General features: G+C 34.0%; 1 protein-coding gene across 1 annotated transcript; it reads right to left on the bottom strand.

Annotated features, from left to right (window-relative positions):
- Positions 1-824: 824 nt before the first annotated feature.
- LOC125649508 (coiled-coil domain-containing protein 42 homolog) lies at positions 825-12858 on the bottom strand. The gene is made up of 8 exons (XM_048877082.2): positions 12456-12858; positions 11766-11988; positions 10757-10914; positions 7275-7357; positions 4394-4500; positions 2899-3069; positions 2218-2334; positions 825-1888 (listed from the first exon to the last, which is right to left on the bottom strand). The coding sequence occupies exons 1-8, from the start codon at positions 12539-12541 to the stop codon at positions 1766-1768; spliced, it is 1068 nt and encodes a 355-aa protein (XP_048733039.1). The 5' UTR covers positions 12542-12858; the 3' UTR covers positions 825-1765.
- Between the last annotated feature and the right edge of the window lie 1027 nt (positions 12859-13885).

The raw sequence follows: 13885 nt of genomic DNA on the forward strand, positions 1-13885 counted from the left end.
CTGCATATCAGTCTCTCGTCTGTATTGGTTGTAACTGGATGGTAGAACAGGACTTAATTTAAAAGATTATGAATATTGTATCCAAACATATTTTGTTAACCTCCTTCATTGAATAATTGTACATGTATTATAAAACGATCATGTGAAATGTAAAAATAGAATTCCACAGTTCACTAGTTCACCTCCTGAGCTGAAGGCTAGAACTTTCATATTTTGTATATAGCTTTCTTATTACAAGTCCTTTCATTTCATATCAAGATCTTTGACCTTCCAGTTGGACCTTTTCAAAAATTGTAATGTATTTAGTAATCTCCTGAACTCTTTAAGGAAAAGCTTTCGTTTTTTGTACATTCTTTATGGCATGACGTGATAGCAGAGTGTCTGACCTTGGCATGACGTGATAGCAGTGTGTTTGACCTTGGCATGATGTGATAGCAGTGTGTTTGACCATGGAATCTTGCATATTCAATATCTCCCAAACTATTTAAGGTAGAACTTTCATATCTTGTATATTAACTTCTTATGGCAAGTCCTTTAATTTCATACCATGATCAATGTGACCTTGACCTTTTCGCAAAAACAGCAAGGTCATGTGAGTCATATTGGTGTTGAGGCATCCTCATGTTGTGTGAATTCATATTCAGTTATGTCGGGACCCTTTGAAATTTTTCATGGGAATAAAGATTGAAAAAAAAGAAATCTTTTAAAAATCACAACAGCTGGGCCAAAGTGACTTGGGCGAGTGATGTGGCCCATGGGCTTCATGTCTCATTCTACAGGTAAAACCTCAAATGTAACAGGACTCCAGCAGAACAAAGGCAAAATGGCTGTTCAAATTTATTATTTATTCACGAATCATCCATTCTAACATTCTGTAAATGTTGGAAATTGATAAATGCACAAATTGTAAAGAGTTCTTCATTCATGTACTAACTATAACTGATGTGCAGGGGGGGGGGGGGGGATATAAAAATTATGTATATAAAAAAACTGCAAAAACAAAAGAGTAACCCTAATTCATCAACATGAAATGTCTACTACAAAGAAAAATGTAAAAAAAAAAAAAAAAAAAAAGGGGGGGGTCTTAATAATTTATAAGTAAACTGGTGTACAACATTTTCAAAAGATTAATAATGTCACCTTTAGATCATACAATAAAATACACACACTCGGGTTCACTACTCATATACTGTTTGGCATCACACAAAGTAAACATTCAAGACTAACCTAATGGCAAGGTACAGATGTAAAAATGTTTGTGGAGCAGGTTTTTTTTTTGTAAACATGAATCATAAAAAATTGAGTTTTAATACATGCATGTACAAGGCAGAAATCTTAAGAAGAGTGATGAGCATGATTTTGCGTATCACATTATCACCAGTATTGTTATATGGAAAATAAAATATATGTGTTGTGAAGAATGAACATGAGACAGGTGAACCATTTATAAATGTTATTTTGAAATACTGAAAAGAAATACAAGCACTCCTCTCTCATCATGTTTACTCGCATATCACATATTCATGTATATTTTCTTTTCAAAATATCAATTGCCTTTCATATATCAATGGAGAAAAAAGTCTCGTATCAAAATTGAATGAGGTGTATAACAGATAAGATTAAAATGCCATCTATTTCCCTGGCTACTGTGTTGTGTAAATGAAATCAATAAATTTCTGTGTAACTGAACATTTCAACAATCACTGCCCTAAAATCAAGTCCACCAAAATTGTTTATATCTGTGTTCAGTAAAAGTAATAATTTCCTATCCAGTGACCATGACCTTCTTTTTGACCTTTGTCTTGTGAACATCTGCACTACCCTTTCCACTCATCTCACCAGAGGGAGCTGCCATCTTCGCTACATCTTCACGTTCTTGAAGGTACGACTATCAAATAAAGGGGAAATACAAAGCATTTAATGATATGGTATTGAAAACATTAAATCTCATTTGCATCTCTTCAACAGTTTCAAAAGTGGTAAAACATGTATGGGAAAGCTGTTGAGAAAAGTATTATGCACTCCAAGATCATGCAGTAAAACATTTCTTGAGAAATGTACAATAAATTTGTGGAAAAATCAAAATTACTTTACCAACTTCATTATAACTGAAATAATTTTCCACTTTGGGAGCAAGATTTGATTAATTATCATGACCATAGAATCATTATTTCCCAATCTTCTTTACTAAGCCAGCATTACAAATACCCTACCTACCCCAATTTTATTCAGTTTTTCCTCCAAAGTCATTTCATCTAGTGTTGGATCTAAGCGTTTCAAGCACTTCTCAGCAATGTTGTCAATAGCCATTAATATAACACCAAGCTCTGTCCTCTGAAGTCAACATTTTCGTGCTTTATTCATGATATTAACAAAAAAAAATATCCATGATGTACAGAAATGACAGGTTTTTTTTCCTGTTATTCTTTTTTTATTTACAGAGTTTTTTTCTTTTGGGTTTATCAATAAAAAGAATTATTCCATTTCATCTCAAATCTGGTAATTTGCTTAACATTTTCTATGAATTTATTTTCTGTATTTAATAGAAATAATTTCACCCGACATCTTAATTTTTTTTCATAAATGACAGACAATCTCGACAGATAGTAAAAACATTAAGAGTTGATAATCAAAATTTGAATAAAGATTTGAAGAGAATAATCTGATTAAAATCAGATCTTTGATCTGCTCCAGTAATATTATGTTACTACAAAGTATAGTAACACAATATTGCCAAAGCGAATCAAAGATCTGATTTTAAAGAGATTATGAGGAGAAGAGCTAGGAAAAACATAATTAACATCAGGTACATATAATTGGTATCTCATCTTTTATAGTCTTGAAGGTTATAATCTTGTACTTTTTGCAATTTTCTATAAAATGTTAAGTGAAGCTTACTCGTTTTCTCATATCTCCTTTATTTGTGGCAAACTGTTGCTCCTCCTGCTTGTTAAAGTCCTGTCTTTTTTCCTGTAAATTCTGGAGTTTGGCAAGGTGACTGTTTATGGACACTTTTCTTTTGTCATGATCCATCTTCATATCATCCAACTTCTTTCTGAGATTTTCTATCTGTGATATAGTGTAAATGCATGGAATGTAATGCCATATTATATTACAAAAGTTCTCATACATTTATTGTCGGAAAAGTTTCACATTCTTTAGAAGAGAATTCTGTGAACTAACTTCCATGATAATGGACCTCTTAGATGAAAAATGTTTACATATACAGGGGTAGTCCAAATATAAACTCAAAGAAATTTGATTTTACATCTACATGTATGTAATAATGCATTATGATAACAAGTTTTTGTGAGTTTTAAAGGGACTGGTTCACGATATTTGATAAAAATATTTTTCCTTTTTGATGTTAAACATTAAAAATGTAACTCATTTAATGTTGACAGCCAAAATTTTGACCTTCGGAATGCAAGAATAAAAGCAATATTTTAGTCTTAAATCTGTGTTATGTAAACAAAGACTGGAGTCTTTTTATGTATACAAACAAACAAGTGAAATATTGATTTTGTAATATAAAGCATCTTAATTTTGCATAGTCACAAATTCCAACTTTTAGATGACACATTTTACCCCAAAAATGCTTGAAATGTGAAAGATATAATAAACTTAGATTGATATCCATTTCTTTTGAAAATTTTGTAAACAATAACATACCACAATCTTTGTTTACAAAAAAATAATAAACTCTCTAAAATGAACTTCTGTGATAATATATAACCTTAATTTTTATGTGAAATCTTTTAAACACATTAGACAGTATATTTTGATTATTAAAAGTGAAAAAGAAAATTTTGGGGGAAATCGTGAATCAGTCCCTTAAAAGGGGCATGGACATGACTTGAGCTGAAAAGTTTCAAATTTTATTTTTCCATTTTTAATGTTTAGAATGCTCAACTAAGGTATTTCTAATGGTCAGCAAAAATCTTAATGTCAGTTGTCGAGGTACATGGGAGATACAGAGCTCACAATTCTTTGTTATGTAAACAAGGCTCGATCGTGCCATGCTTTTGTTTACATAGGTTAAGTATACTAGTAAAAGATTCATTTAAAGCAAACTTTTCAATTTACAAGTTAATTCTGAACAGAATTAAACAGTTTCTAGTGTTTTGCGCATCTCATTTTGTTTTAAACATGCTATTTTCTATTAAGCAATCTATATGTAAACAAAAACATGGCATGAGCCTTGTTTACATAACAAAGAATTGTCTTGTGAGTGCTGTATCTCACTTGTAACTCAACAACTGATATTCAAATTTTGGTTGAACATTAGAAATACTTTTAATTAGTTATCAAAGCATTGTAAACAATAAAAATGGAAAAACAAAATTTGAAGCTCAAATTGTGTCCATGCCCCTTTAATATAGTAATCACTGACCTCATCTCCCATATGAATGAGATTGTCTACCAGATCTCTGTTGGACTCGCTCAATGTCTTATGCCTCATCATTAACCCTTTCATCTTATCGTCATCTGGAATGTAGTCTGTTGGAAAAATTAAAACCAGTTAATCAATAGCTGTCCTAACAGAATTAATATACCCCTCTTGCACCCTACAAACAGGATGTAACTCATCAAGAGTCCAATAACTAGTACAAAATATGCCGGTCACAAGCTTATGTAGGGTGTTTAAATAATACAAAATATGCCAGTCACAAGCTTATGTAGGGTGTTTAAATAATACAAAATATGCCAGTCACAAGCTTATGTAGGGTGTTTAAATAGTACAAAATAAGCTGGTCACAAGCTTATGTAGGGTGTTTAAATAGTACAAAATATGCCAGTCACAAGCTTATGTAGGGTGCTTAAATAGTACTAAATAAGCTGGTCACAAGCTTATGTAGGGAGTTTAAATTGTACAATATAAGCTGGTCACAAGCTTATGTAGGGTGTTTAAATTGTACAAAATATGCCAGTCACAAGCTTATGTAGGGTGTTTAAATAGTACAAAATATGCCAGTCATAAACTTATGTAGAGTGTTAAACAGTACAAAATAAGCTGGTCACAAGCTTATGTAGGGAGTTTAAATAGTACAAAATATGCTGTTCACAAGCTAATGTAGGGAGTTTAAATTGTACAAAATAAGCATGTCACAAGATTATGTAGGGTGTTTAAATAGTACAAAATATGCCGGTCACAAGCTTATGTAGGGTGTTTAAATAGTACAAAATATGCCAGTCATAAACTTATGTAGAGTGTTAAACAGTACAAAATAAGCTGGTCACAAGCTTATGTAGGGAGTTTAAATAGTACAAAATATGCCGGTCACAAGTTTATGTAAGGTGTTTAAATAGTACAAAATAAGCACGTCACAAGCTTATGTTGGGAGTTTAAATAGTACAAAATAAGCACGTCACAAGATTATGTGGACTGTTTTTATTGTGTTTGCTTTCAATGACAGTGATTAGCAAACATGACAAAATTGCCAGGAGTTGTAGAAGATAAAAGGTCCTAGCTCATACCATGAAAGGAGGTATATAGACAAAACAAGAGCAAATTGTGTAAAGTACTTTTTAAAAAATTGACTAATTTAAACAACCTGTATTTTTTTCAAACATCAAAGAAAATTGTTGGGAATCAAAATCTTTGCAATATGCACATCTTCAATTTCTTTACAAATGTCTTAGCTTGAAAACTTCAAGAGGAATTAGATAGACAAACCATGTACTCTATATGTAATATTTCCATGAATAGCTACAATGTATATGCAAGTTTTAATAAGCTGGGAAAAAACTTAAATGCTATCCTAATACACAATGATGATCAGATGCAGACTTTGGATCATGATGTTTGAAGAAAAATCCCAATGTGTTGCATAAGTAAGTTTAAATTGTAATCCATAAGATGAGGAAAAACCTAAGTACTGTCCTTAACCAGTCACTGAAGTACAAAACAGAGATCAAAACCTAAGCACTGTTCTTAACCAGTCACTGAAGTACAAAACCTATAAGTACTGTCCTTAACCAGTCACTGAAGTACAAAACAGAGATCAAAACCTATAAGTACTGTCCTTAACCAGTCACTGAAGTACAAAACAGAGATCAAAACCTAAGTACTGTCCTTAACCAGTCACTGAAGTACAAAACAGAGATCAAAACCTAAGCATTGTCCTTAACCAGTCACTGAAGTACAAAACAAAGATCAAAACCTATAAGCACTGTCCTTAACCAATCACTGATGTACAAAACAGAGATCAAAACCTATAAGCACTGTCCTTAACCAGTCACTGATGTACAAAACAGAGATCAAAACCTATAAGTACTGTCCTTAACCAGTCACTGATGTACAAAGCAGAGATCAGGTGCAGTGTATGGACCATGAACTGAATGTAGATTTTTAAGATGTGTCATATGAGCAGGCTTGCTTAAATTCCACTGACAGTAAGGTGAGAAGAGACTTAAATGGATGGAGAGACATGTTGATTCCAGGCAGGGTGAGTGAGGGGTATAAAAAATAAAACAGGCAGAGCACACACAACCTTAAAATTTGGAAGAGTTATCAGCCACCACAACTGACATGAACCTATCAAGCTGTTGGCTATAACATGTGACACAATTAATCGTTAATTAAATCCTGTTTCATATAAATATATATACATTGTATATTGCAGCATCAAAGAATTCTTTCCCTTTTGTTTTCCTTTAATTCACATTTCAGACAAATAGACTTGGGCTGTGTCTATTCCTAGGACACACACACACACACACACACACACACACACAAAGATGAAGCATCACTTCCAGTACATGTATTTACATTTACCATGCATTTTTAGTGTTCTCTGCAGTGAAATGCATTAATAACTAGAGGTGATATTCAAAATCATATATCTCAATCTGGATCAATAAAATGTATGGTACGTGATTTAGCGAATTCATACAAACTTATGCGTGTACATCTTTAAAATTATGTGACAATTGATTTCTTTGAAAATCTAAAACATTTATGTGAATGTGAACGTGACATATGAACACACCATAGAATTACCACTCTACTTCAGTTGATGACTGTGTAAATGGAAGTCAACATTTTAAAAGGCAACAAGATTACATTGAAATGAATGTAAAATTTGTGATATATTGACTTGATTGATGAAAATTGATATAGAGTCACATTACATTCAGAAAATGTCTAAAATGAGTTAATTAGTATTGTTCATACTCTAAATTCTGTCATTTTCCCTCCTAGCTGTCAATGCATATATATACATTGTATATGTATCACTCAATAAAGTAAATATATGTGAAATATGACTTACCTTCAGGCATAACATCTATGACTTTCAAAAGATATGCCTCAAATCTTTTGTACTGACTAACTTTCTTCTCCAAATAACTTTTCCTAAGAAAATTAAACAAAATGTTTAAAAGACATTAATGGAAAGGACAAACAAAAGACTAAAACCCACTGTTCTAGTTTCATTCAGTTGCATACCGATTAATAAATGATCAAGAAGTTTTCTAACTCATGTATTCAAAAACAGAAATCATACTATGCACTTGCACATACTCAAAGCAAGTTCAATGAAAAATAAATATATATATTGCCCAGATACGGTAATATCTGCCCTTTTAACACTTAAGTTGAAAAACACTGGATAATATACACATCATTAAACAGAATTTATAATGAGAATAATAGCATCTAAACAGGCTATTTAGATTGCAATCAATATTGTAATGGAAGTTTTCTTGAAATAAAATTTTGTAACATGCAAACATAGATGTAGAGACAGAATAAATTGATACATTGTACAACAATACGCCGGTTTTGAAATATGTTGGAGTTATTTCCCTTTGAAGAACTCTCGTACATAGTAAGGCGCGAAACAACGTGTTTACATGCGGGAGTGGAACGAATATTCATCACTGCATAAGTGAATGTACTCAGTAAGTTTCTCTCATACGCTGTTTCATCACCCGAATTTAACTGATACACAAACTTAAGTAAGTGATAAGTACTCCGGGAGTAATTAAATACATGGAATTCTTATTATATCATTATTATTTCATTGGTCGTAAGTATCATATCCAGGATATTACTTTTAAATATGACATTGTTTTAGTAAAACTTTTCTTTCGATAGTATTTTGTATTTCCAACGTTTACATATTTAAAGAGAAGCCGCTTTTAATACATTTTATCATCTTCCTCACTGACTGTAGGTTCACTCTGTCCCACTTAGGTTCCGAAAGTTCTACTAAATGTACCTCCTACATAGGAGAGCTCTTATTTTGAAACTGGCATATTTGACTACATATCTAGAGTGAATTACTATAGGTTTGACAACTCTCCCGGGTCTTGTTATACAGAGTGGGTCATTCTCTCCCAGGTCTAGTTATATATGTAAGACTCCAAAGTGCGATGGGACTCCAAAGTGCGAAGGTCACGCCAAACCCCGATGGTCTGCGCCAAACCTCGATGGTGTGACACGCCAAAGTGCGATGGTCCACACTCATGCACCAAAGTGCGATGGTCTGACACGACAAAGTGCGATGGTGTGACACACCGAAACCCATTGGTTTGTAAATGACACAGTGTTGTGTTACAGACGGTACCAACCGTTTGTGTTTCACTAAAATATCAGTGCAAAATCCATGCATAAAAAGTAAGAAGTTCAACTTATTCCATTACCATCTAGTTGTCGTGTTATTAAACACAAAATTTTCCAACGCAAAATCGTATAGAATGTTTTGCATTATAGCATATCCCCAGGATTTTATTACATGTACATCACACGTAATAAATGATCCTGAATTGAAGAATGTTTGCGCAAAGTAGATAGTTCAGCAACAAATGTACTTTGCCATTCTCACTATCCTCAACCTTGTATACCTTGCCGTTGCTGTCGTCTGTGTTGCATTTCGTCGGTTTTATTTTGGAAGACACTAAAAAGGACGTCACAATGATGTGACGTCACAAACGTTACTGAACTCCGCACCATCGGACTTTGGCGTCCGTAATGTTAACAAACCATCGCACTTTGGCGCAGACTATTGCACTTTGGAGCAATCATCGCACTTTAAAGTCTTACATATATAGAGTGGGTTGTTCTCTCCCGGGTCCTGTTATATATAGAGTGGGTTGTTCTCTCCCAGGTCTTGTTATATATAGAGTGGGTTGTTCTCTCCCGGGTATAGTTATATATAGAGTGGGTTGTTCTCTCCCGGGTCTTGTTATATATAGAGTGGGTTGTTCTCTCCCGGGTCTTGTTATATATAGAGTGGGTTGTTCTCTCCTGGGTCTAGTTATATATAGAATGGGTCATTCTCTCCTGGGTCTAGTTATATATAGAATGGGTCATTCTCTCCTGGGTCTAGTTATATATAGAGTGGGTCGTTCTCTCCCAGGTCTAGTTATATATAGAGTGGGTCGTTCTCTCCCAGGTCTTGTTATATATAGAGTGGGTTGTTCTCTCCCGGGTATAGTTATATATAGAGTGGGTTGTTCTCTCCCAGGTCTTGTTATATATAGAGTGGGTCATTCTCTCCTGGGTCTTGTTATGTATAGAGTGGGTCGTTCTCTTCCAGGTCTGGTTATATATAGAGTGGGTCACTCTCTCCCGGGTCCTGTTATATATAGAGTGGGTTGTTCTCTCCCAGGTCTAGTTATATATAGAGTGGGTCGTTCTCTTCCAGGTCTAGTTATATATAGAATGGGTCATTCTCTCCTGGGTCTAGTTATATATAGAATGGGTCATTCTCTCCTGGGTCTAGTTATATATAGAGTGGGTCGTTCTCTCCCAGGTCTAGTTATATGTAGAGTGGGTCGTTCTCTCCCAGGTCTTGTTATATATAGAGTGGGTTGTTCTCTCCCGGGTATAGTTATATATAGAGTGGGTTGTTCTCTCCCAGGTCTTGTTATATATAGAGTGGGTCATTCTCTCCTGGGTCTTGTTATATATAGAGTGGGTCATTCTCTTCCAGGTCTGGTTATATATAGAGTGGGACGCTCTCTCCCGGGTCCTGTTATATATAGAGTGGGTTGTTCTCTCCCAGGTCTAGTTATATATAGAGTGGGTCGTTCTCTCCCAGGTCTAGTTATATATAGAGTGGGTTCTCTCCCAGGTCTAGTTATATATAGAGTGGGTCATTCTCTCCTGGGTCTTGTTATATATAGAGTGGGTCGTTCTCTCCCAGGTCTAGTTATATATAGAGTGGGTTCTCTCCCAGGTCTAGTTATATATAGAGTGGGTCATTCTCTCCCGGGTTTTGTTATATACAGAGTGGGTCGTTCTTTCCCAGGTCTTGTTATATATAGAGTGGTTTGCTCTGGGACCTAGGGTGAATTATCTGTATTAGATTGAATATCATTCATACCACCATTCAAAGTTTAGGTGTAATTAGGGATAGGCTTACTGGAGGGCTCATGTTCGAAAACATTGTATTGGGGAAGAGTAACTCTTCTGACAGAGAAGACTTATATATAGGGTATATATACATATTTGTAGTACAGTACTTATTTCCAAGAATTTGTTCTGGTGAATTATGAAGACCAATATGTAAGGTTAAAAATTTATCTACAGCATAAATAACCAGATTTACAGTACCAATTTATTTATATACCAATTTATTTGTTGTTCTTAAACCAGGGACCTCCACAGACTTTTGATACTGCTAGAGTCCAGCCAAGATAGTTGTTAGTTCATTATATCAGGTGAGAATCTACAGTACATAATTAATGTAGCAAATCCCCATTATATTTTTCTGAAAGATGACTGTCACTAAGTTGTGTGACTGACCTCCTTTTGAGCTCCGCCAGCTGTTCACACAGTTGTTCATATTCTGTCTGTTTCTGTTCCTTGAGCAGCACTTCAGTTTGGTACTTCTGAATAGCCCTTCGTCTCTTGGCATCATTGTCTTTGATGAACTTGTCAAATTTTGCCACTTTATTGTTCATCTACAAAGAACATTTGTTTGTCAATTAATATTTTTTTTTTTTTAGATATTTCTATCCAAGTTAGCTAACTGAAACACTGGCTGTGCTTCTGACAAAAAATGTATATGCTCTCATATAGTGATTCTAAGGAAATAAAATCAGAAAGCACTCTGCAGGCAATAGAAATGAAACAATTGAATAACAAATACAGTGACCTGATTGTTAACAATCAAGAAAACATGGAAAATGAAAATATGTATATATAATTGGCTGACCGTGTTTATGTACAATAAGAAACACACCGTGTAGCGGACATTTTGATTTGTGCGGGGAAGGCAGTTTTTATATTTTCCCATTTTACAAAGTAAAAGAGGAAAATGAACAATTATGCAAAGCCAAGAAAAACTATTCCACAAAAACTGTATAAGCCAAAACTAAACTGTTAATATTTTTACTTCCATGTTATTTAGCATGTACAGTTTACATAGAATGTCTCCTTTTAAAATGTACAGGAATTTAGAGGCGCTTAAAACTTATGGACTGAACTGTTTAAAATATTTCTGTATTTTTAAAAGTGCCTAACATTAACATTGTATAATGTTCTGACGTCACAATCATGACTGTATTATGTTTAACGTTGCCCACATAACATCACGAGGATGACGTCATAATGGAACTTGTTTACATTGTTTAAAAATCTACTGACGAGCCCGCAGGGCGAAAGCGCTATAGATAAATTTTTGAGTATTTTGGATTTTATTTTTTGACTTTATAATTATCAATATACATGCAAAACATTTATTAATAATTAAGTGTAATTTTTGTAGAAAGAAAATTCTGTTGTGACATGTAAGTTAAAGATCATTCTTAACCATTTGTCTCTTTTTCTGAACATTAAGTTTCCTCTGCTGTAGCTCCTCCATCTTCTGTTGGAAACGGCGACGGCATTTCTCCAGTTCAGCATCCACTTTTGCCACTTCCACCTCTTTTTTAAGAAGTAGGGTTTTCTGGAAAGTATTGATGCCTGTTTCCAGGAGCTGCCCCCCTGTCTCTTTAACAACCGGGAAGGCAGTGACATCATGGTCCTCATCGTCTCTGTTAACATTGAATCAATTATCAAATTGATAAAATACATGTACAGTCACTGGACATAATTCTAGAAGTATTCGTCGCTGCATGTGTATGCATATACGAGCTATTTTAATATTGTGTCATAATTACTATTCTAGACAAGAAAATATTTGCAAAGTACGCAAATTCACCATAAAAAGGTCCCGAACAGCTCGTAGAATTGTAGGAAATTGTCACAGATATTTGGTATTGACTGGCAAGTGTGGTCGAGGAAATTCGAACACAACAAGTAAGTTACTTCTACGGTTTCTGATTGATATATACCTATTTCACTAATATGCAAAGTAGATTATGTGACTGACTACCCAAATGACAGACATTCGAGGAGGAAATCAACCACAGGACAACATACACGTATGGATGAAAGGCATAACATATATTGAAGATACGAAAAGTCATTGTTGAATGCAGACCATGCAGATTGCACATACCTATCATTCAGCTGGGTGACAAAAATATTCTTTTTCTGGTCATCCAGTTGCAACTTGAATTTGTCGTTGTCATCCATTCTTAACATATTCTTTAAATTATGGAAGGACACTGGGCAAAACTAAATGTTAAAATCTCGTCCGCCATATCTAAACACCTTTATGCAAATCAGCGCACCTTGGAGATTATCACGTGATGTGTCCAAAGAGCGCTAATATTTAAGGTATTCCATGTATAATGAAAGGATAATGAACAGTTTTGAAGGATTTAGATCAAGATAAATGTTTATTGTTAAATAATGATGAAAGTGAAGCAGATGAAATTCACATGACTGGTAAATGATTAGAAGCTGACCTTTTTGCACTTAAGACTTTTTGGAAGAGTTGTCTGCCCTTTGTAAAAATAAGAAAATCTAAAAATATGTGTGGTCAATGATTAATCTTATTTCATATTTTCAGTAAGAGAAAGTGTATGTAACTTTCTACCAAGAGATTTGTATGAAAATATAATTTCTTTTTAAAATATTGTAATAAAACATGCTTTTCCCATATACTTCAATGTTAAAAAGTCTAGGTGAAATAAATCACGAAGTAAACAAAATTTTGAAAATTTCTATGGTGGATTATTTTTATTTGATGAACCCTTCAAAATGATACCATTTTTACAAATATTCCACCATCCATTTATTAAATATGAAATATGGTTATTATACACTGAATACCTTAAAATATCTTTATGGATCTCGTTGTAGTATGCGCCGCCTCGTTTTGGTGGAAGTACAACGATGAATAATCCGATATTCCTCTGACTCTTCCCCCCGCTTTTATATTGTGACATGTGCTTCTCTCCCCCGCACATGTCACAATATAAAAGCGGGGGTAAGGGTCAGAGGAATCTCGGATTAAACGATGAAATACAAGTTATGTTATGGAACGCCTTGAAAAGTAACTGCCTTCTCATGTTCTTTTGTTATTTAGTGATGTGTATCATTATGTCGTGTGGTTCTTTCATTATGTGATATGCTTTTTTCATTATGTGATATGCTTTTCTCATTATGTGATGTGCTTCTCTCATTATGTGATGTGCTTCTCTCATTATGTGACGTGCTTCTCCCATTATGTCATGTGCTTTTATCACTATGTCATGTGCATTTTTAAAAATATAATTATGTCATGTGCTTTTCTCATTATGTCATGTTCACTTATCATACGTCATGTGCTTTATTCATTATGTCATTTGCATTTATCATTATGCCATATGTGCTTATTAAACATCATTGTGTGATGTGCTTTTGTCATTATGTGAGGTGATGTTGTCACTGGGTTTTGTCGAGTTTGTTTGATTGTCTTATTGCTAATGCTTGTGGGGGAAAAAACGAAAATGGAAGAAGTTTTGGAGAAATTAGGATTATTAAATCTATGTGTGCGTTTCC

This window comes from Ostrea edulis, chromosome 5, assembly GCF_947568905.1.
Source record: "Ostrea edulis chromosome 5, xbOstEdul1.1, whole genome shotgun sequence".
NCBI classification, from domain to species: Eukaryota; Metazoa; Mollusca; class Bivalvia; order Ostreida; family Ostreidae; genus Ostrea; species Ostrea edulis.

What these genes read in the sequence shown, in the direction of transcription:
- LOC125649508 (XM_048877082.2), bottom strand. Translation starts at nt 12,541, where the DNA reads ATGTTAAGAATGGATGACAACGACAAATTCAAGTTGCAACTGGATGAC. An exon ending in CTGGCGGAGCTCAAAAGGAG is followed by an intron (nt 7,358 to 10,756) that starts GTCAGTCACACA and finishes TAATTTTCTTAG; the next exon opens with GAAAAGTTATTTGGAGAAGA. An exon ending in AAGGAGATATGAGAAAACGA is followed by an intron (nt 2,335 to 2,898) that starts GTAAGCTTCACT and finishes TGTTGACTTCAG; the next exon opens with AGGACAGAGCTTGGTGTTAT.